Source organism: Zygotorulaspora mrakii, chromosome 6 (assembly GCF_013402915.1).
Source record: "Zygotorulaspora mrakii chromosome 6, complete sequence".
Taxonomy (NCBI): Eukaryota; Fungi; Ascomycota; class Saccharomycetes; order Saccharomycetales; family Saccharomycetaceae; genus Zygotorulaspora; species Zygotorulaspora mrakii.
The window spans coordinates 331,028-353,300 of record NC_050724.1 but is presented as its reverse complement, the minus strand read 5'-3'; the positions used below and the strand labels follow the sequence as shown (position 1 = coordinate 353,300).

The following is a 22,273-nucleotide window of genomic DNA, read 5'->3' as shown; positions in this document are numbered from 1 at the left end:
GAGAGAGGGTAACATTTGCTAGTTTTAATGTTATTTATAACAGTTTACTGGAGAATATGGCAAATTGCTCGTAGAATAGCATGACTTTATAGCTTTCACAAACATATTCTGTCAGTTTCGATTGTTGAGCGCGTATGATAAATACTGTATGATGACCGATGCAACGTTTGTAGAAGAGTTTTTGAAGGGCCTCAATTGTGAGCAGCATTTAGAGAGGTTCGTTGCATGCAAGCTGACATCGCCTGATGAAATACGGTATCTAGATAGGGAGGTACTTTGCGCGCTAGGAGTGCACAAATTGGGAGATCGACTCCGGATCCTTCGCAAAGTGCAGGCGATGAACGCCGGACAGGCAAAGGAGAATTACACTGCAAACCTCAATGAGATAATTGAGAAAATAAGTACCTTATCTGCTGGTGAACTTACGGTTCACGAAGAACTGGCTACTGAAAAGCATTCGGTGATTTTCATTCTAAATGATGGAAGTGCCAAAAAAGTGAACGTGAATGGTTGTTTCAATGCAGACTCCATAAAGAAAAGACTTTTGAGAAGATTGACCCCAAGGACGGAATCAGATGATGGTTATGCAGTCCAGGATTACGATGTATTTGTTGTTGACTACGTTAAGAATGTGTTACACTTGCTGTATGATGTTGAATTAGTAACTATTTGTCATTCCAGCGATAGGGTAGAAAAGAATCGTCTGATGTTTGTACCTAAGGACCAAACTCCGAGCGATAAAGCAATACTCACTTCTAAAAAACTTTATCTGAAAACGATTAAAGTAGCTAGTCATCAGCATTCCACGACTAACCAGGGTGCACCCATGATGTCTGCATCAACGGCCGAGCTTGTCTCAGGCGCCTCAGAAACTTATGGTCAGTTACGTGTAGACAATAGCAGAGAAAGAATCCGCAAAATATTCAATCAAAGGCCACCAAGTGAGTTCATTTCAACAAACTTAGCTGGATATTTTCCTCATGCGGACATGAAAAGATTAGAGAAAACTCTTAAAGAATCGTTCCGTCAGTCGGCACGGTTGTCTGCAATACAGGGAAGAGTACCTACCGGTGATTCCAATAAGGTTGGTGATATACTCTTAAAGCATTCGAATGCCGTCGATACAGCTCTGCTGCAGAGTTTGGATAAGAAAGAGGAACATGACCAGAAGGATGATCAGACCCATGTTGCATATGACCCAGCCGTTGAGAGAAAGCAATCAGCACGCAAAGAAAAAGAATTTGATGACGAAGAAACTGATCGTATCGAATTGTGGAACTCAGGCTCAGATGAGAAATTTGATGAAAATACAGAGGATTACACCGTTTCTTTACCAACCACAATTGACAAACCCAAGACATGGCTAAAGGGTGCTCGGATTGGATCAGGAAGTTTTGGTACGGTCTATTTGGGAATGAACGCACGTACCGGAGAGCTGATGGCTGTTAAACAGGTTGAATTACAGGCAAGTGTTTTACCAGGAGGTTCTAAAAAGCAAGAAAACTGGGACCTAAATCAAGAGCAAAAGGTCAAAAATGCATCGCGCATCCACAGAAAGATGATTGACGCTTTGCAACATGAAATGAACCTGTTAAAAGAACTTCATCACGAAAATATTGTCACATATTATGGATCTTCCCAAGAAAGTGGCAATTTGAACATTTTTCTAGAGTATGTGCCAGGTGGTTCGGTCTCATCAATGCTTAATAGCTATGGACCATTTGAGGAATCATTAATTACCAATTTCACAAGACAGATTCTTATCGGTGTCGTGTACCTACACCGAAAAAATATTATTCACAGGGATATAAAAGGTGCAAACATTCTCATCGACATAAAGGGCTGTGTCAAAATTACTGATTTTGGTATATCAAAAAAACTCTCCCCTTTGAACAAACAACAAAACAAAAGAGCGTCATTGCAAGGCTCGGTGTATTGGATGGCTCCAGAAGTTGTCAAACAAACGGCTACAACGGAAAAGGCAGATATATGGTCAACAGGTTGCGTTGTAATTGAAATGTTTACAGGAAAACACCCTTTCCCGGATTTTTCGCAAATGCAAGCAATTTTTAAGATCGGTACGAGCACAACTCCAGAAATTCCTTCGTGGGCCACGGAGCAGAGTAGAGATTTCTTAGAAAAAGCTTTCTTGCTGGATTACAAAAAAAGGCCCAGTGCTGCAGAGCTACTTCAACATAAATGGCTTGAGAATTTGCTTACCTAGATAGTTTCTTGACTATTCAATAGATTCTTCCATTATTTCTTATATTCTTATTTTCACGTGCGAAGATTTCTCAATTAGAAGCGCTATGATCAGGATGAGGTGGAAAATCGCCTCTGATAAAACTCACAATTTTCAGTGTTGGAAAATAAGCAAGAAGAACCACGGCAAGCTCAACCTGTTGTCAATGTGCCCTAAAAAGTTGAACTATGCTGCTGGAGATGATTTGATGGTATGATTCTCTAAAGTTTTTTGAAGATCTTCGTAAAATAGAGACTAAGATGTACTAACAAAAATGTCGAACGAAATTAGCTATATGCGACGCCCAAAGAAGCCATGAGAGAAAGCAGACGTCGTATGGAGGAGGAGAAGCAAAAGAGACAGCAGAAGTACGAGATGAGGATGGCTCCTAATCAAAGAGTGGATCCAACTATGCACAATGCTCCCCTTCCCCTGCCGATTACACACGCTTCTCCAATCGTGAACAATTCGATGCAGCATCCGCATAATTCAGCTCCATACTATGATCCAAGGCAAAATATACCGTCTGGACTTCCTGTACAGATAAAAAGGACGAGTCCGACCAGTCGCGCAACGCAAAGAGCAAGGCCTCCACCTATTTCCTCCCAACCTTCTATGACGCCACCTCCACAACGTATCATGAGTTCTCCTTCAACACTGAACTCTCCGGCAACGGTTAATACGGCAAGAAGCTCACAAGAAGTTCTGGAGGAATCAAAAGATCTTCAGATTGCTACACAACTTTTTGCGAATCATGATATAAGAGGAAAGGGAAGATTAACACCTGAAGAGTTGCAAAATCTCTTGCAAAATGATGATAGTTCTCATTTTTGCATATCGGCAATCGATGCTTTGATTAATTTATTTGGTGCTTCACGATTTGGAACCATAAATCAAGCAGAATTTATTTCCTTGTATAAAAGGGTTAAAAATTGGAGGAAAGTATATGTGGATAATGATATAAACGGATCATTTACTATATCTGTAAGTGAATTTCATAACTCCTTGCAGGAGCTTGGATATCAGGTTCCATTCGAAGTTAGTGAGCGGCTTTTTGATCAGTATGCAGAGTTCATGAATCAAACTGTAAACGGAAAGGAATTAAAATTTGATAAATTTGTTGAGGCCCTAGTCTGGCTGATGCGGCTTACAAAAGTCTTTAGAAAATTTGATTATGGTCAGGAAGGTGTGGCCACTATTCATTACAAAGATTTTATTGATGAGACATTGTATTTAGGACGTTTTCTACCACGTTGAAACTATAAACAATCAAGCGTTAGAGTAAGTCATTCATGTTTTACCATTTTGTTCTGTCGTTTAATTTTTGCATGTATTTTTGGCCTACGGAAAGGTTGATCGTCAACGATGTGACACAAAAAAATGTCAAAACTGACACAAAATAAATTCATTTCTATCTTGAATCACTTTTCATTTTTAGTAAAGAACACCATTCATATTGAAAGTGGTTGTATAACTAACATCTATCTAATTTGAAGTATTTCATTTACATGGAGAAAAAAGCAGCAAGGTTTTTTATTAATATGTCTTTAACGGAAGATGTTAAGGTTGAGCAGCTTGAACAGAGTATCGATATATTCAACGATGGACGACACATTTTTGATCCTGACAGGACTGCCATTGTTGATATTAACTTCTCTGTATTATCGGAACCACCGTTGGGCCAAGGATCTACTCTACCTACTTTGGAAGTATCGCGCATCTTGGAGGATTACGATATGAAATTCGAGGAACTGTTACGACAAAAAGAGCTAATTACAATCCATCAAGGACTACAGTTTAACCTGATGGTAGCAGGGCAATCAGGTTTAGGGAAAAGGACATTTGTCAACAGCTTGTTTAATACTATTATTATACCGAGTCCAAGAAAGAACAGAAACAATCATTGTGGCTCAACAGGTACCCGTATCCTTGAATGCCACAAGGCAAAAATAAATTTTGGGTCAACACTTTTAAGCTTGAAGGTTGTGACAACACCTGGTTATGGCGGTAAACTAGATAATTCATTTGCATGGATTCCCCTAGTCAATTATGTTGAAGAACAGCTACGATCATACGTTTTTCAAGAGGAACAGCCTCAGAGAGAAACTTTGTGTGATAATAGAGTACATTGTTGTCTATATTTTATACCTCCCACAAATAAAGAGGTCAGCCCGTTGGATATTATCACTATGAGAGAGTTATCAAAGCGTATAAATTTGATTCCAATCATAGCTAAAGCTGACGCTTTAAATCGCGATGAATTGAACGCCTTCAAGCAAAAAGTAAGAAAAACTCTACAAGAAAATGAAGTGAGGGTTTGCCGTCTTTTAGAATCAGAACTTTCTCATTTTGATGATATATTCAATGAGTTCCCGCTTGATATAATTTCATCAAATGATATGGTTTTCAGTGGCAGTGGCAACTATATCCGCTATAGGAAGTATAGTTGGGGATCCATAAATGTCGAAGACCCTACAACTTCACAGCAGACTCTTTTGAAGCAAATACTTTTTGACACCCATTTTTTCGATTTTATTACTAGTATGGAATCGTACTATGAGAAGTATCGATCATGTTTCTTAAGAGGTCGAGTCTCCAAAGCGAGATACTATTTGGATCATAACGACATAAGTTTGCCGCCTATAGATAACGAGACTCTTGAAATAATTACAGCACTAGATTTTGACAATCTAGACAACAATGGACTTCTTAATTATTCTTGCTATAAGATATTCGATAAAAAATACATGGATTCATTGGTGATGGAGAATAGCCCTCGTTTTGTTCAGAAAGTTTTAGAGCTGCAAAAAAAAATGGAAGCTATAATCAAGCGTTTTGATCAGGAATTCAAAGAGGAAGAGGAAACTTTAATCAATATGCAAGTAGAATTCAACGATGAAGCGGAAAAACTGAATTGCGATATACAAAATTTACAATTGGAATGTTATGCTCTAGAAAACTCAATTTCAAAAAGGAAAACAACCATGTAACACGGCTGATCCGACAGAATTGTAATGATCTTATGGATAAAGCCCTAAAATCTATTTCATAGATAGGTGAGAAAATTTCATTACCCGAACTACTTTGAATTTTTCATATATTGGTGGTATAAAAGCATCAAAAACAGCTGGAAAACAGATCTTTGAAAATTTTTTTAGCAGAAGAGAATAACTAAAGAATAAATGAATTAAAGAATACATACTCAAACATTCAGACTCCTGATTCCGAAAATCCCTTTCATTAAAGTTTTAATGGGTGTCATTTTCTTACATTTACGTGTAATGTTTTCGTTGAAGGTTTTCTTTACTTTACATGATGAATAAATACTTTACGTATTTGTTACCTATTTTTTTCTGGCATCTCTAATGTTAGAATGCGAAGTTTAAGTACTATCCATTCGATGAATACAATAATTTGACTATTATCTGAATTGTAAAGAAAACAGAAAACATTACACTTTTCCCAGTATAGAGCTGAAACATTGTAACTTGTACTTGTAGGTAATGAGCCAATCCGCTAGTGGTGCATTTGCGATCTTTCCGAACCAAACTTTATCTTATGGGGTCCACAGTTTGCCGGAGCCCCTTGGAGCGTACAGCGTATTTTCGAATTTTGTAGTTACTGTTTTTTTGCCTCTCGTCGAGGTTTCTTCCTTGATACCATTCTGGGACACCAAGTTATTGAATTTTTGATTTTCTTGATACGCTGTAGTGTTCATGTCCTTATCAAGAATCGAATCTGCATCGACAATAGAACAACATGGAACGCGACAAATATCAGCCATGTCACGTACTAATGGGTCCTCAGAAATGAAAATCCATTTCAGCCCGTCAGAGCCATCATCAAACTGACATTTATAAAGGCAGCTCTTCATCAAGCCCTTGATTCGACCGGGCAGTTTATTCAATGTGTCTTTTTTGGATGCATCATTGACAAACTCTAGAACCTCAGACCATGTCACCAATTCTAAAATTTCTGGAAACTCAATTATAAATTCAGGACCAAAACTACTGTCATTGTCTGTGCTGACGATATCAATAAACTTCAACGATTCCTTGGCAGTATATGATTTTTTTTTGAATTTGAGAAAGTCTAGCTCATTCAAAGTGTATGTGGGAATATATAATCTTAACTTAACCTTTCCTGGGCACTCTTTGAGCCATCTTTTAATGATACCCAGTCCTTTTTCGAAACACGATGCATCAAGTATGAAGTTATATTCGTTCATGGGAGACCTTAAGCTTTTATATCCAATTAAAGATGCTGCTGTATATGCACGTATAAAAAATGGGCTGGTCTCTATTGATGGCTACAGGCGCCGTATGTGTGTAATTTTACAAGCAATGATGCTGTACTCTTCAATATTCTTCTTTTCTCTGCGTAGTATGCACTATTTCTTTCGATTTCTGTCAAATCGCTGTAAACGGGCATCTGTCTGATGAAGAGATATGTATAATAAGCGCTCACCATGGCTCCCAATTTCAGTCTTATTTAGATATGCAAACAAATTGAAAACGTTCACATTCAGCATGCTACTTAATGCACACAGCTTGGACTGTGCTTAAGAGCGCAGTTTGCGGGAGCTCCAGGCACCACTATGGCTTGAAGAAAAGTACAACATTTGCTCTTCGTCTTCCCCAGTACCAATTTGTTATAAGCGGCAGGTATTAAATGCTAATTTTGTTGCATTCTATAAATCATCTGCAAAACATGTGCCGTTGCCGTCATATATGCTTAAATGATGTGAGAGTGCAGGCTTAGTCGAAGTGAGCATATTTAGCCGCCGAGAAATGGCAAAAGAAGTGCCCGTTCCAGAAACAATTCAAATTCTGGAGAAACTCCTTTTCAAACCTGCAAATAATTGAGAATTTGCAGATACTTCAACGTTTAATTGCTGCTGTTGATTACGCTACCGACTTTAGAATGTAATCCAACACCTGAGTGTGGAAAACTATGATTTAAATGCATAACAGCTGTATGATTTGACTATGTCTTATGGAAATAGGCGAAAAGTAACAGTTCGATAGGAATCTCAACTAAACAATGATGTGTTGCACGGACAACGGGGTGAGCGTAGAATTACGCGGCATAAATAACAGACATGGTATAAAACCAATATTGCGTTCGAATATGACGCTATGAAACATCAAGATTTGCCATACTTTTCCAACACGATAATGTAGTGTTACAAGAGCTTGCGTTTTGGTGAATGTACCTCTAAAAACTATTAAAGGAGCTCTCGTGCGAAAAAGGGCCTATCGGTGAAAGTCCACTTGCAGAATTATTGACCAAATAGGCTCGTGAAGACTCAAATGCACTCGAATGCACTCAAATGTATTAACAGTCACTTCAAAGTTGTTTTAAGCATAATTTGGGAGACAGCACTACTTTCTGATAAAGTCTCTTCTCAGCTTCCTGATCCAAATGCATTGAGCCTTATCTCAAGCACTGTAACGCGAAAACGTGCGGCTGTTTCCCGCGAATTATCTAAATTGGCAGAATTAAGTGCAAATGAATGCGAGATACCAGTTTAGATTCCTAAGCTTTTCTTTCTTTTCAATCTTACCTCGGCACATGCTTGACATACCTCCTGAAAAGGCTCTTCCACGCTCTGTGACCGACTATGCAGATGCTCAAAGGACCCGCAAATCAGACTTCTTCTCGATAAGCCCCATCGCGACTCGAGCCAAATAGAAAAAAAAAATTTTCTTTTTTATCGGGAATGATTTTTTTCTTCTTTTCAACAATATTTTGTTTGGCTATAGTCACATCAGTACTTAAAGGTTGTGCCATTCTACCATTCAATATATTTCGATCAATTCCAGGAATTTCAATAGTCTGTGACTTTAATTCATTCATCAAGATCGCGAGTCATGTCAAAGATCGAGACGGCTGGTGGTAGCGCCACAAGTACGGAGACAACGGAAGCCATGAATAGTGGTGGAAAATCTGCAATTGATATCAATGGAAACGTCTGCAAGGTGCCAGATTTCACCATTAAGGATATACTTGGCGCTATTCCGGAACACTGCTATGAAAGAAGACTTTATGAGAGTTTATACTATGTCTTTAGAGACATCACGTGCGTCGCGTCCATCGGAGTATTTGCCAACAAATATGCCTATCCATTCCTGTTTGACGGTATTGCTATCGATACAATGTATACTAAGCTCGCAAAATTCACTTTCTGGTTTGGATATACCTGTATTCAGGGGTTGTTCTGCACTGGTATTTGGGTCTTAGCGCACGAGTGTGGTCATCAAGCATTTTCTGATTATGGGGTGATCAACGATTTCGTGGGTTGGTTACTACATTCGTATTTGATGGTGCCATACTTTTCCTGGAAATATTCACATTCAAAGCATCATAAGTCAACCAATCATCTTACAAGAGACACAGTTTTCGTACCACCAACTACCGAGCAGTTCAAAAAGAAACGTGGACTCGTGGGCGATATGATATATAATCACAGTGGTGATTCGCCCATCAGGACATTGATTGAACTTCTGTTGCAGCAATTGGCCGGTTGGATTGCATATATTACTACAAACGTCACGGGACAAGACTACCCTGCTGTTGCAGCTTGGAAATGTAATCATTTTTATCCAACTTCTCCATTATTTGAAAAAAAAGATGTTCTGTACATCTTCTTGAGTGATGTGGGTGTCTTGACACAGCTGCTCGTATTGAAAATTTGGTACGATAAATTTGGTGGCTGGTCAGTTTTCATCAATTGGTTCATACCGTACCTGTGGACAAATCATTGGCTTGTCTTTATCACTTATTTGCAACATACAGATACGGAGGTACCACACTATGATGCTGATGAATGGACGTTCGCCAAAGGAGCGGCAGCTACAATTGATAGAAAATTTGGATTTGTTGGTCCATTCATGTTTCACGATATCATAGAAACACATGTTTCACATCATTTTTGTTCAAGAATACCATTTTACAATGCGCGCGATGCGTCGGCGGCTATCAAAAAAGTAATGGGAGAACATTACAAGTCATCAGATGAAAATATGTGGAAGTCATTGTGGAAATCAGCGAAATCTTGTCAATATGTTGAAGGAGACAACGGTGTTCTGATGTTCAGAAATATCAACAAAGTTGGTATCGATTTTACAAATGATGGTAATAATGATATTAAAAAGAATAAATAATCATCCATGTATATTGAAATATCAACGTATTTATTTATAGCCATAATATAATGGACTTTAGGACACATGTATATATCAACTGTTAAAAATTCCTTTTTTCCCGTTCTCGTTTCTTTGCCGTTGTAGCTCCATCAATGATAAGAATATCCACAAGTTTTGCCCACATGTTCGTTGAGCCAAACGTCAACGTTTGGGAACTTGAGCCCACAATGTTTGCATCTCCCGGGCACTACCGCACGATCCCTCTTCTTTGTGCCAGGAGGGTATTCGAAATGGAGAGCCTTTAAGTGATTTTTGAACGTGTCGCACCGCGAAAACACACCTGTCTGGTGGCAATTCGAAGTCTCAAATTTCAAAGGTTTCGATTTGTACGGATAAACTTCCATGTCCAACTGTATCAGTGAAGAGTTATACGGACATTTGAAAGTGCCCTTTATTTGATGCAACGACTTCAATTGGTCGTATTCGGTCATCGTGCTCGTGTTATGGTCTGTGTCATCATCCTCTTCACTCGCGCAATGATGGCAGTCGTCTTTGTGCTCGTTGTGAGCGACAATCTCATCTTTCCAGTGTCTTTTCTTATGCCTTATCAGATCGTTGTTTCTAGCGAATCCCCTGTTGCAAATGGGGCATTTATGCGGTCTATCTTCAGGGGTCAAATGCGTAGACTTGTGCGTTGAGAGATTAGCGTAGAAATTATGACATATCGGACACTCTTTTTTCTTCCTCGCTTTGTGGATTTTAGAGTTCGTTTTTGAGCTGTTGGCGCTACTGCTGACATTACTCGTACTATGACTGTTCTTCGTCGCGGAGGACAACGAAGAAGATGACGTGGGCGGATTTCGCTGCAAAGGAGACAGCGATGGCTCTGCAGATTGCAGTTGAGCGTTATGCGAGATGGACGACGACGAAACCGACGCCGACGACGACACTGACGACGCCGACGACAGCCGTCTCTGTACCACAGAGCTCGCGTGGTGCGGAGACGTCAATTGGTAGCTGAGCAGCACCGGACTGGTCATCAGCGCCAGGTCGTTGTGCATGTGGACACGCCTGCCAGGCGCCGTCTCCGAATACTGCTTCTCCGCCGCTCTGATGAGGTTGTCGAACGACGATATCGGAGGCAGTGTCACGTGACCCGCGACTCCCCCACCGCTTACGCCGCCCATGCTGCCCATGGCGCCTGAGCCCAGAGCCGCGCCGGAACCCGCGCTACCTGCCTCGCCGCCCCTGCCACCGCCTGTCACCACCACGCCGCCCCTGCCGTCACCGCCGCCACCGTTGCTCATCCCAAACTGCTGCACCGACCCAAAAGCCGGGTTCAACCTATTTGCGTCTGTTCGGTTGCTGGACATTATCGCATGCATCGCTATGGCCCACAACAATCCCTTACCTCTCACAAACAACCGCTAGCACTACACAAACACAACCACTCCAAACCATGTCGCCACATGCACACATATCCCTCCGAAAGACCCAAACTTGCGAATTATATTTATAGTCTGGGCACCATTGCCATTTCCACTGATTTACGATGCGAATTCTATATGAATTTGTCAGATGACAAAAACTGGCTTCGGATATAAGCTATTTTCCCAAACAGTATTTAGAAAGAAATGAGCGTGGCAACAGTCGTCATTACAAGACAATGATGTTAAAAAAAAAAAAGAACAAAGAATTTAGAGACCGTGTGATAAGCACAGCAAGGCGGAAAACACGGTAGCAACCAGTAGAGGTGCGGTGGAAGGATTCGAGCTTGCATGCGAGCCTAGCGCGCTGGCAGGACCAGCTGTCTAAACGGGCCTCTACGGCCGCGGGGAGGGGCGGCAGATGGGGCGCAAAGGGCGGGTGGCACTGCATGGTGGGAGGGTCACAGGAGTGGGGGTAAACAGAGGTGGGTGCGGTGCAAGCTGCGCAAACCACGCAGAGCGGCGTATATGCGCATTTATGCGCGCGTCGTCGCTCAAAACTTCTTTTTCTTTCTTTTTTCCCCTTTGCGACAGCCGGTCATTTTGGCGAGCGTCGTGGAGCGCGGTGCGCGGTGCGTAGCTGTCTGTGGAGGGCCGAAACGGGAAGTGACGCTGTCAGCTTTCCAATTTAATTCCTCAAGGGTTACCCTATCTCGGTGCGGCGGGCAGACCACAGCACACCGCAAAGCGCAGTTTAAAACGACGCAGGACCGGGATCCCTTTCCGGTCCTGCCAAGTCCAGTTACAGGCTGATTCCATGCGAGCATTGCCTTTTTGGGGTGATCACACGCACCACCTGTTTTACGAGGTCCTGCCTCGGACAGCCGCAATCGGCAGCCGTTGCCCCGTTTGTCGCATGCACGTCGACGCCGCGGGTTGGCACGGACATCGTCCGCGCTCCAATTGGTCGAGCGCGCAATGTGATCTTCCGACAGCAGCCCTTCAGGGTCGGGATCGCGGTCGCTGTGCAGTGCAGTGCTCATCATCTGACACCTCAGCTGGTCAACACCTCCGTGTGTCCGTTCTCGGGCATTCCGCGGCCAGCGGTGCGGCCGCGGAAGGTCGATGATACCGGATAACCGCGAAGTGGCGACGGGTTGCAGCAGCTGGGCTCGTGGTCCAGGCGGCTGCGCGCCTGTAAATGTCGCAAAGCCGCGTAAAAGCGTCTTTCTCGGCACTCGCACAAACCCCGATTTTCGCGCGTCTTTCTAGAAGCTTCCCGGTCGTGCGGCACGAGCTGTTCTATAACTGAAAAACTTTATATATTCTTCTGGCGCCATGCCGGACGCATGGCACTCGTATATAACTGCATACGAATAATATGTGATGTCTGTGGATGTGTTGGTTCGAGTATTGCTTTTGCGTTCGCGGCTGTGGGTTTTCGGCTCTTCGTTTAAGCTTTCCGGGATGTTGCCTTTGTCGAGGAAGTCTTAACACCCGATGATCGACCGGTTGCAGCAGCATTTTCTCTCTTTTCGTTAGCAACAGTTTCTGCCCTCTTGGAGCTCTTTCTGTACGACTGGATGTAGAAGGAGATGAACAGGAACAGGTAGGAGGTCAGAATCAAGTAGCCGTATGCTGCGGCGTCTTGGGTACCGTAGCAGGTTCCCTTGTTGGGCAAAATCTTGTCGAAGTACTTGTGGGCGTAGAAGGTGTAGGTAGCAAAGTAGACAAACACCAAGTCGATCAAGAACTGCAGGATTTGGAACCTTGTGACCCATTCCTTCCACCAGACTCTGATGCCGCGGGAGCTGAGGAAATAGTACCAGTACATGATCACGTGGACGGCCAAGTTCAGGGAAATTGGTACCCATTCGACGGAGGTTCTGCCGGTCAGCTGGGTGTAGCACAGCAATGCGGTTGCGCCGTGGTGGTAAGTGTGTAGAAACAGCAGCTTCTTTCTTTTGAGGATCAGGAAGACGGTGTCGAACAGTTCCAGAAATTTGGTCAAGTAGTTCAGATAGTACAAGGTGACCAGCTTTGGGGCAAATGCTTCCTTCGAGCAGATTGCCCAAAAGATCCCGTTTCTATACACCATTGGAATCAGCTGCTCCACTAGCAGCAACAGCAATGCTAGGGAAACACTTGTCAGGATCAAATTGTGCAATTGGAAGAGAAAATTCAATTTCAACGGTCCGGCATTGAACGCGCGCAAAATTGCTTGTCCACTTGAGATCACGATATAGTAAACAATGATGACACCGACTGCATGGTATCCGTTTGCCATGAAAGTGTCACCACGAATGAAATCAAAGTTCTCGGCTGGATAGCCAGTTATCTTTTCGAAAACACACGAAAAGATTGGCCACAATTCTAGCCCAAATGGATGGTCGACAGATGGAACATGGTATTTAATCCACGGAATGCTATCAATAAATTGCAATAACGGTGGTACTGTTTGCTCGACGAGGATCTCCTCAGCAACTTGATCAACAACTTGGTCCATTATATGCACGAAGGATCTTTTATTTTGTTAGCAAATGAATGAATAGGAAAACACCGAGAGCTGAAGAGGAACAAGATCTTTATACACCCCAAGTTTACTCTAAAAAGAAGAGCTCTGAAAAAAAAACAAATGAAAAAAAAAAAACAATTTATCAACCGAAAAGTTGTTTGTTAAAGAGTTTCCACAACAGAACTAAAACCTGAAGTTCCAGAAATCTATAGCGGTTTGCACAAAATTTCCTCCACGTCGTCGAAAAATTTATTTAGATCGCGTCTAAGCTGAAAGAAGCCGAAAAAACAAAGAGAGGAAAAAAAATGGCTGATTGAGAGCTTCAACGGCTTTAAGCCAAACGCGTCGAAGTTTCAAAAAATATCGATAAATCCAGATAGCTGTTAAAGATGTCAATAGGCCATAACCTTTGAGTGGTGAATCTTGGGTCGAATATCTTAAAGCGAATTGCAGGGCAGTGACTTGCTCTTTCAATTCTGCAGGGTGAATTGGTTCTTCTTCTGCTCCTACAATTGTTTCTATTTCCTGTAAGAAACTCCTGGCTTTCTTTTGCATACGCTTCGCTTGAGTTCCCACACTTCATGACTTGATTTTCAAACAAGTGACTAGTGGCATTTTCACATGTAACATCGCCGTGAGCAGTTTCGCATATATGCGCTTGGGATCTGAGATGCCAATTGATCGAAAGAGTGGATCTCACGCACCTCTTCTTTTTTGATATTTAAAGGAATTAGGTTCTACTTTGTCTCAGTAGCGTTATTGTCTCCTTTCATTTCGGCTTTCAAGCTGGATTAGCGTATGGTTTAACGTAATCGGTCGACACCTTTTCTCAAGTGCAAACGCTACATAACATTCTCATCGAACCTTTAAGATGTACACTGACGGAACCGGCATGTTTGAAAGTGGCTCCTCTCGATTTTGAAGAATTCAATTAGGAAAATTCTTATAAATTTTTGTATTGATATAGTTGGCGATGGTTCTCAATAGGGATCAGAATTTCAGTCTCCTTGAAATATTTTTGTTTCAACGCTGCAAGAAATCACATCAGAATGGGAGTTTAATGTACCACCTATTCCAAGAACCTTGAGGACCTTTTTATTATATCCCTTATTCAGATCGAATCGGTTTCTTGGCATTTTCAATGTCGCTTGAAGTGAATAAAAATACAGTTCTAGTTGGAAAATTATTCTAAGCTCCAATCTATTCTTTCTATTTGAAATTCTGGTTTGATGGGGTTCCTTCCTGGATTAACAGTATATTGGTGGAGGAGATCAACATGCGCTGAGATAATAGCCGCCCAGCTTCTTTGCTAGTGCTAAGATTTTGGAAACTGGACTTATTTGCAACTCAGTTAGTTGGAGCGAACATTGAGTATTTTTATTCTTCATGTTGAAAGATTCCCTCACAAATACTGCCTCTTGAAGTGTTTCTGTTTATCCTTCTTTTCTGTCTCAATGGGATGGACAACCACAAATATGTTGCTCGTGAAACCCTCATCCTTTACATATTTTATGCACGGCTCCGTTTTTTTCTATTAGATTGTTGGATTAGTTCATTAATTAATGTATGTATGCTTGCGACTAAATACACAAAATAATCTCTTTTTTTGGTTTGGAATGTATTTGTATGTTCTTGAAGCGACTGTTGTTAGTTGTAAACAAGCTTTTCGGGTTGCACTGTGTAGAGATTAGAGTGACAGGATATTAGCCCCAAAAGTCTATGGATGCCACTGTATCGTACCCCCGTGAATCTTCGTATACATAGAGTATTTCTTGAGAGCTTGTTTGTAGTAAACGTATCTTCTCACCAAGAACACAGTTTACTAGTTCGCCACTATCAATTTTTCTAATTTCAATGAAGTTATTATCAAAGGCCAAGATGTATGGATACCAAATTGCAAACTTTTGTGGCTCCCCCTCCCAATGAATGATATGAGAATCTCTTTTTCTCCAACCCTGGGTGTTTACGAAAAATGCAAATTCTGTATAGCAAAGTAAAAAGGTGTCCCCAACGCGATAGATGGCCATGGGCTTCAATGTATCTCTTAAAGCAAATTCCAGAGATGTATCAGCTGGATCTAATAGTGATTCATGAGCGTTTTGTGACACACCAACGATTTGAAACCCTTTTTTACAACCAACACATAGATTAGCTTTTAAAAATGAAATCGAAACTGGCTCAGAATCGAAAATGACTTCAGTGATTTTTCTCTTTCCATTTTTGCCACCACCATTCCTTTCTGACAATAACGGATGATCATGTTCAAAATATTTGACTGAATGAGATGAACTGTGAGCTGTAACAACTAATCTCTTACCATTACAATCGCCTTCCGCGAAAAAGTTGACGTGATTGACCAACTCTTTGCTGTGCTTCTTGAAAAAACTAGTTCCGTTACTTTCAACTGCTAGTAATGCTAATGGAACTCTGTACAGTTTCTTATCTACCAGCAAAAGAATAGACTGAAATTCATCTAACACTGCCACCTGTGAAATGTTATTCCTTTGTACTAATTGAACAGGGGTAGAGAAATATGTAGTTCTTTTCCCAGTTTCCTTATTCTTCTGTCTTTTGATATTACTCATGTATAAGCCGGAATTCGTCGCAATTAAAAGTTTACGCCCACCGTCACAGGACGCAACGCTATTAATCTTGTTTGTATAATCAAAAAATTTGTCACTGATCTTGATAACATTGAGCATGTTAGTTTCACTGATTATTCTGCCCTGCTCTTGTTTAATCTTCTCTAATAGAGTTTGTAAACCAGCCACCTGTGCTGCATACAACGTGACCTGGTATTTTTGCTTAGCACCATAATATAGGAACGTCATAGCATTCTTTGAATTAATCTGTGCATGTTCAGGCTGTAAAACTCCAGCGAAACAATCTGGTTTAGTACCAATGAATTTTCTCGATGACGGCATGTCCTCCGATGGACAAACAAACAACAGTGGTAACGGTATGGGTCTTTGGAACACCTTATGCTGATGCCATTTATTTACTGCTTTTGCTTTCAAAAACAATAGCATATTGTCCAATAGATAAAACTGAATATCTCCAACCACTGAGCCATCAGATTTACTGAGTTCTTTCCTTGATAGAACCCCTTCATGTTTGATCTTACGTTTTTCATCATTCAAACCCAGATTTACGTATTCATTCTTGAAAAGTATCTTTTGTTTCAATAGCTTCACATCATGTCTATCTTGTGCTGCACCACTTGCTCTGTCTATTCTTTTCATAAAATCATGTAATGCCTCCATGGCTTTTGTTAAATTTTCATGATCCCTTTTCTCTTTTTCGGCATCTGAAGATTTCAGTATTTCCCTCACTAAAAGCATATAACGACCAGGTCTCGAGACACCTTGGGACAAAAATGAATCAATACCGTGCCTTAGCGAAGAGCTCATCATGTCGTCGTCAAATCTAGCAAAATACGGATTGACCGATCTTTGAGTCTCAATAAGGTATTTGGCGTATGGTCTTGAAGCAACATAGGAGACAAAAGGTTCAAAAAAAGGTATAAATCTGAGGATGATATCACCAATACCTTTGACGACCGGTGAGCTTTTTTGTCTATCTGCTAGAGCCTCCAGAAATCGTCTATTAACAGAATAAATGTCATTAATATGGGCAAATACATGCTTGATGAAATTTTTCCTAATATCAGCAGGAATTATATTCGTTTCAGCTAACGTCTTCATGAATGTATCTCTTGTGATTTCCAAAGACTTAACAAAATTCTTTTCAGTGATGAAGACTTCATAAATTGTTTCTTGTCTCTTGATCTCGCTTTTAGGCAAGTTTTCCCAAATTTCTTTCGAGACAGAGCTAGTCCAAGATGGTTTTTCCTCCTCTTCTTCATCTAACGCCATTGATATGTTTCGCTTCAAACCGCCGTTAGGTTTCAGATTCAATCTTGCCTGCTGTTCCAGTCTTCGAGGACAAGAAATTGAATAGCACAGTCGATCTCTAGTGCAGGTCGGGGAATAACATTCAACCAACAAAGTAAAGACACCATTGACATTATGTATCGAAGCAGGATTTTGAGTGACTTTACTATCCTGTGACGTGGTCTGGTCACTTTTCAAGGAGGATGCGGAACCAGAATTGACGATAGTTGATCCCGAATATGGGATTGAATTCACCTGTGAAGAGCTTGGCAATAGCATGAGGGGATCCCGCGAATTAACCGCAACAACACCTGTGGTACCAGTACCAATAACTCTTGAGCTGTCAGTAAATTCATAAACTTCATGGGGAGAATCCCGCAGTCTGTGCTCGTATATCACGTCATGAAATAACTTTTGAGCATCCAATGATCTACCCAATAATAATGCAAGGTTACGATCAGATGTTCTAATGATTGAGCATATAACATCAACAGCTTGATGACCAGTGAATGCATCACGATAAATCAGACCATCTTTTTTATGGTCACCCACTTCTATAGAACTTTTGAATTTTGTGGCAACCCTAGATAACAATGCAGGATATACTTGAGGCTTTTTATTGGAAGCACTCACTATAGGTTTAGAAGATGGTATTGAACCACTATTTCGATGCTCATAAAGTAAAGAGGCACCAGATGCAGAAGTAAATCTCTTTGAAGAGAGTGATGCCGATGAGTTTCTCGACTTTAAACCTAAGCCTAAACTTGAGGAACTTTGTTTATTGCCTAAAGTGTAGTTTCCATAACTTGATAGCCCAGCTGTGTTCGCTGCCTGAGGATAACCAGAAGGATGATGATTATGATGCTCCGAAAACGTATTAGAAAACGTGTCATACTTTTGGGGGATCTTTCTTCCACTTGTAGTCTTCGATTGAAGTGAGGAAGCAAAATTTTTGAGGGTGCTCGAGTTTATTGACATAGTCCTCGATGAATTGCCAGCTATTGGTGCCTGTTGAAATTGCTGCTGCTGGAAATGATGCGAATCAACAGCGTACTGGTTCTGTTGAGGATGCTGCTGTTGATTATAATGATTAGGATGCTGTTGCTGCTCCTGTAAATCTCGAGAGCTGGGCCGCGAGAAAAATCCAAATCCCTGTAAAGGTGATTTTTTCATAGTTGGAGTGCCACCATTGGAATGAGAAAAGCTCGATTGCTTTTTCAGACCCGAAATAGACAGTTGAGGTAGCGACGGTGTTCTCCTTGGCGTCTGTTCAGTTTTTGTTTTATCCTCTTTCTTGGCTTGACAAGAAGAGTCTGAGTTCACCGAAACGGTCGCATTTGCTAAGCGCGCATCAGAGAGACCCGTAGTCTTCGGTACGGTCGGTTGGAGTGCCGATTTTTGGTGAGTATACACCGTCTTTTCATGAATTGTGGGCGAGAAAGGAGCCTTTGAGGATGAGCTTCTTTTTGGGCTGCCTTGTGGTGTGTGCTCCCCACTGAGCAAGCTCGGTGTGTCAGATACTCTTCGGATGTGGGTCTTGTAAGGAAGAATGTAACCCTCTTTCTCTAAGACGTCTTCAGTCTCCGGCAAGAAATCATTGAAAATCTCTTCAGACAGTACCTCGTTAAGCTGTTCAATGTCCTCAATTTTGTCAGGAAGCCTCGCTTCATAGGATTCTTGTTTATTGTTGTAGTCGTTCTCACGATCGTAAATGAGATCAAGTGTCAAGGAGTTCGATTTTCTCTCGATTCCAAAGATTTCTGAATAAACAGACCGCCTATCCTGACTACTACTTACATTCACCATTGTGTCGACAAGAGTTCCGACTCAGGTGATGTAGCTTCAACTTCTGGAGCAAAGGGAATTCTAACAGTGAAGCTAACTACCGCTGAAGTTCTTCTAGCGTATTATTTTCTCCAGCACTAATATACAACCGTTGCTTCCTTCCGGAACACTCAATCAAGTGCTTGTATCCCTGAAACAACGAGAACCTACTCTTTTTTTTCCATCTAATCATGAACCTTTTCCTTAGTCTCTCGATAAAAGCTCCTATGCACTTACCATCTGCGAAAATGTTGGTCATATGAAACGACAACTTGATGATTGTGAACATGAAAGTCAAAAGGGGTTTTCCGATAATGAAGAAATACGAAAAGTTTGAGTTACAGGGAGAAAGGTTATTATATACAGGTCGCTAGCTTAAGTTTTTAATACCTTCCTTCCTCATCGGATAAAAATGCCCGTATGTGCCAAGCCCATCAATGTTTTCATTTTTTTTTTGATTTTGGGCAGAATGTTTTTTTACTAACAATAATTGACAGGCATATCATTCCACATTTCCAGTTGATCCGCAAAATGATCGCATGGTCGGCAATATTGCCCTTTTACCACTCAATACCAAGTTCAGAGGTCCTGCATACCCTGCCAATTCAGATTATGACATTATAGACGAGTGTCTGGATTTGTTTCGTGCCAATTCTTTTTTCAAAAATTTTGAAATCAAATCGCCAGCCGACAGAGTGCTCATCTATGGTATCCTGTTTATCAATGACTGTCTAGCACATTTGAAAATTACCACCACCTATAATGAAGCTTTAAAAGCATTGACAAATGTCGCACTCGATAATTTTACTATCCCAGGTACTCCTGGATTTCCAATGAATACAGTTTACTCAGTCCCGGTCACAGATCACAATGCGATGGAATTGCTGAGAACTTACATCCAACAGTTTCGTCAAGAGCTGGCTATTAGACTCCTCGAAAGACTTTACAGGGACTCGAAAGAAAGTCCTTCCAAATTTTGGCTAGCATTCACCAGAAGAAGATTCATGAATAAGTCCCTGTAAATGCAGCACAAGATAGAAAGAAAAATTTCGCGAAAGAATGATATATACAAACATATAGGCGTATAAATTATTACGCAAGAGTCTGTAAAAATCATAAACACGGCTTATTTCTTGCTTTCGGATTGTCTTTTGGAAGAGCTTTGGAAAAGTTTCAAGGCTCTTTTTTGAAACTCGTCAGTGGCCCTCTTAACATCATTCACATCACGAGTTAAATCAGAGTCATTGTTCTTGAAATCATTTATCATTTCTCTTGTTTTTTTCAATTCTTCGAGAACTTCTGGATAGGATTCATCACTTGAAATCACACCTTTAAATTTCTCAAATGTGTTCTCGGAATCGCTAATCATAATATCAGCCTTTGTAAGAAGCTCAACTCTTTGCCTTATTATATTATCCTTTTCTCTGTTCTTGTTCGCATCTTCCACAATTTGTGCTATCTCTTGTTCCGTAAGGCCGGAATTTGCAACAACCTGAATGGATTTTTCACTGCCACTACTTCGTTCCAATGCAGAAACGTTTATTATCCCATCTGCATCTATATCAAACGTGACGCAAACTTGAGGAACACCTTTAGGCATTGGTGTAATACCAGTAAGTTTCAAATCTCCTATCAGTTTATTGTCACGCACGAGACCTCTTTCACCTTGGTAAACTTTAATATCAACACCAGTTTGTCCATCAACACCGGTGCTGAAAATCTCCATTTTCTTCACAGGAACTGTTGTGTTACGGGGAATCAAAGGACAAAAAGCTCCTCCAAAAGTTTCAATGCCCAATGTTAGCGGTGTGACATCTAGCAGCAAAACGTTCTGTATTTCGCCTGATAAAACTCCTCCTTGAATTGCAGCACCTAAAGCGACAGTTTCGTCAGGATTAACGGAAGTGTTTGGATCTTTTCCGAATATTTCGCGCACCACAGATCTGACTCTAGGCATACGAGTCATGCCACCTACCAGTATCAAGTCATCCACATCTTTTGCTTCAATATCGGCATCTTTGAGAGCTTTTCTGACAGGCCCAATTGTCCGTTCAATAAGATGCATTGTCATATCATCCAATTCAGATTCCTTCATTGTTGTGAGAAGATGCTTATTTTCAAAAAGGAAGGGAATTTCAATCGTAGTTTCATTTACATGAGAGAGAGCTATCTTGGAATTCTCAGCAACTTCTCTTAACCTTTGCATTGTATCCATATCTTCGATAATTGCACTTTTTTCGATCTCCGGGTTCTCTTTCAAGAAACTATCAATGATATGGTTTATAACAACGTTGTCAAAATCTGCTCCACCTAAGTGCGTATCTCCGTTAGTAGCCCTGACCTCAAAAACTCCGTCTTCAATATCTAAGATGGAAATATCAAATGTTCCTCCACCGAGGTCATACACAGCTATTATACCAGAATTTTTAGAGTCATCCAGGCCAAAACTCAATGCAGCAGCTGTAGGTTCGTTTACTACTCTCAATACTTTCAGTCCTGCTAACCGCCCTGCATCCTTCGTGGCTTGCCTTTGTGAATCATTGAAATACGCGGGTACGGTAATTACAGCATTTTCTACTGTTTCCTCCAAATAATCTTCAGCTGTTCTTTTCAAGTATTGTAAAATCAGGGATCCGATTTCACTTGGAGATTTTACATCGCCAAAAGTTGTCTTAACGTATGCTTGCCCACTTTGATTCGATTTTACAATTTTAAAAGGTACGGACTTCAAATCTCTCTGGACTTCCTTGTCCTCAAAAAGCCTACCTATAAGACGTTTTGTAGAGAAGAAGGTATTTTCTGGGTTTATAGCCGCCTGACGTCTAGCAGCGGCACCGACTATCACTCTACCATCTTTATCAAATGCTACCACAGAAGGCGTTGTTCTCTGGCCCTCATCGTTTTCAATAATCGTTGCGGATCTTTTATCACTAGAATCTCGTATGTACCCGATGGCACTATTGGTAGTCCCAAGGTCAATTCCCACTACCCTAGAACTGATACTCCTAGTTAGCTGTCTTGGGGAAGCCGTTATATGTATTCTTGAAAGTTTTGACAGTGAAAGCATTCTGTCTAAACGGTAAGTGTTCTTTCCGCTTCTGTAAAGCCTTTTGAGGTACGTTGTCATAACTATTATTTCTCTGAACTTCTAACCCTTCATTGAATATCAGCGCCGCGAATGAACGATTTTCACGCAGTGTAACATCAGCAAGAAATTATGGAAT

The 22,273-nt window shown here is 41.0% G+C and overlaps 11 protein-coding genes across 11 annotated transcripts; 5 read left to right on the top strand and 6 right to left on the bottom strand.

Moving 5' to 3' along the window:
• Nucleotides 1-148: 148 nt before the first annotated feature.
• On the top strand, nucleotides 149-2,224 carry STE11 (mitogen-activated protein kinase kinase kinase STE11; the record flags this gene model as incomplete). The annotated part of the gene is made up of 1 exon (XM_037289495.1): nucleotides 149-2,224. One exon carries the CDS (start codon nucleotides 149-151, stop codon nucleotides 2,222-2,224), a length of 2,076 nt encoding a protein of 691 aa, XP_037145390.1.
• Nucleotides 2,225-2,408: 184 nt separating this feature from the next.
• On the top strand, nucleotides 2,409-3,499 carry PEF1 (Pef1p; the record flags this gene model as incomplete). Its single annotated transcript, XM_037289494.1, has 2 exons — nucleotides 2,409-2,453; nucleotides 2,534-3,499. 2 exons carry the CDS (start codon nucleotides 2,409-2,411, stop codon nucleotides 3,497-3,499), a joined length of 1,011 nt encoding a protein of 336 aa, XP_037145389.1.
• A 251-nt stretch (nucleotides 3,500-3,750) lies between these two features.
• On the top strand, nucleotides 3,751-5,232 carry SPR3 (septin SPR3; the record flags this gene model as incomplete). The annotated part of the gene is made up of 1 exon (XM_037289493.1): nucleotides 3,751-5,232. One exon carries the CDS (start codon nucleotides 3,751-3,753, stop codon nucleotides 5,230-5,232), a length of 1,482 nt encoding a protein of 493 aa, XP_037145388.1.
• Nucleotides 5,233-5,798: 566 nt separating this feature from the next.
• Nucleotides 5,799-6,470, bottom strand: NMD4 (Nmd4p; the record flags this gene model as incomplete). Its single annotated transcript, XM_037289492.1, has 1 exon — nucleotides 5,799-6,470. The coding sequence occupies one exon, from the start codon at nucleotides 6,468-6,470 to the stop codon at nucleotides 5,799-5,801; it is 672 nt and encodes a 223-aa protein (XP_037145387.1).
• A 1,645-nt stretch (nucleotides 6,471-8,115) lies between these two features.
• HG535_0F01710 (uncharacterized protein) lies at nucleotides 8,116-9,408 on the top strand (the record flags this gene model as incomplete). Its single annotated transcript, XM_037289491.1, has 1 exon — nucleotides 8,116-9,408. One exon carries the CDS (start codon nucleotides 8,116-8,118, stop codon nucleotides 9,406-9,408), a length of 1,293 nt encoding a protein of 430 aa, XP_037145386.1.
• Nucleotides 9,409-9,539: 131 nt separating this feature from the next.
• Nucleotides 9,540-10,775, bottom strand: STP3 (Stp3p; the record flags this gene model as incomplete). Its single annotated transcript, XM_037289490.1, has 1 exon — nucleotides 9,540-10,775. One exon carries the CDS (start codon nucleotides 10,773-10,775, stop codon nucleotides 9,540-9,542), a length of 1,236 nt encoding a protein of 411 aa, XP_037145385.1.
• A 596-nt stretch (nucleotides 10,776-11,371) lies between these two features.
• On the bottom strand, nucleotides 11,372-11,863 carry HG535_0F01690 (uncharacterized protein; the record flags this gene model as incomplete). Its single annotated transcript, XM_037289489.1, has 1 exon — nucleotides 11,372-11,863. One exon carries the CDS (start codon nucleotides 11,861-11,863, stop codon nucleotides 11,372-11,374), a length of 492 nt encoding a protein of 163 aa, XP_037145384.1.
• A 407-nt stretch (nucleotides 11,864-12,270) lies between these two features.
• Nucleotides 12,271-13,323, bottom strand: ELO3 (fatty acid elongase ELO3; the record flags this gene model as incomplete). The annotated part of the gene is made up of 1 exon (XM_037289488.1): nucleotides 12,271-13,323. The coding sequence occupies one exon, from the start codon at nucleotides 13,321-13,323 to the stop codon at nucleotides 12,271-12,273; it is 1,053 nt and encodes a 350-aa protein (XP_037145383.1).
• Nucleotides 13,324-15,035: 1,712 nt separating this feature from the next.
• ROM2 (Rho family guanine nucleotide exchange factor ROM2) lies at nucleotides 15,036-19,031 on the bottom strand (the record flags this gene model as incomplete). Its single annotated transcript, XM_037289487.1, has 1 exon — nucleotides 15,036-19,031. One exon carries the CDS (start codon nucleotides 19,029-19,031, stop codon nucleotides 15,036-15,038), a length of 3,996 nt encoding a protein of 1,331 aa, XP_037145382.1.
• Nucleotides 19,032-19,461: 430 nt separating this feature from the next.
• ARC18 (Arc18p) lies at nucleotides 19,462-20,071 on the top strand (the record flags this gene model as incomplete). Its single annotated transcript, XM_037289486.1, has 2 exons — nucleotides 19,462-19,467; nucleotides 19,547-20,071. 2 exons carry the CDS (start codon nucleotides 19,462-19,464, stop codon nucleotides 20,069-20,071), a joined length of 531 nt encoding a protein of 176 aa, XP_037145381.1.
• A 104-nt stretch (nucleotides 20,072-20,175) lies between these two features.
• Nucleotides 20,176-22,176, bottom strand: SSQ1 (Hsp70 family ATPase SSQ1; the record flags this gene model as incomplete). The annotated part of the gene is made up of 1 exon (XM_037289485.1): nucleotides 20,176-22,176. The coding sequence occupies one exon, from the start codon at nucleotides 22,174-22,176 to the stop codon at nucleotides 20,176-20,178; it is 2,001 nt and encodes a 666-aa protein (XP_037145380.1).
• Nucleotides 22,177-22,273: the final 97 nt, after the last annotated feature.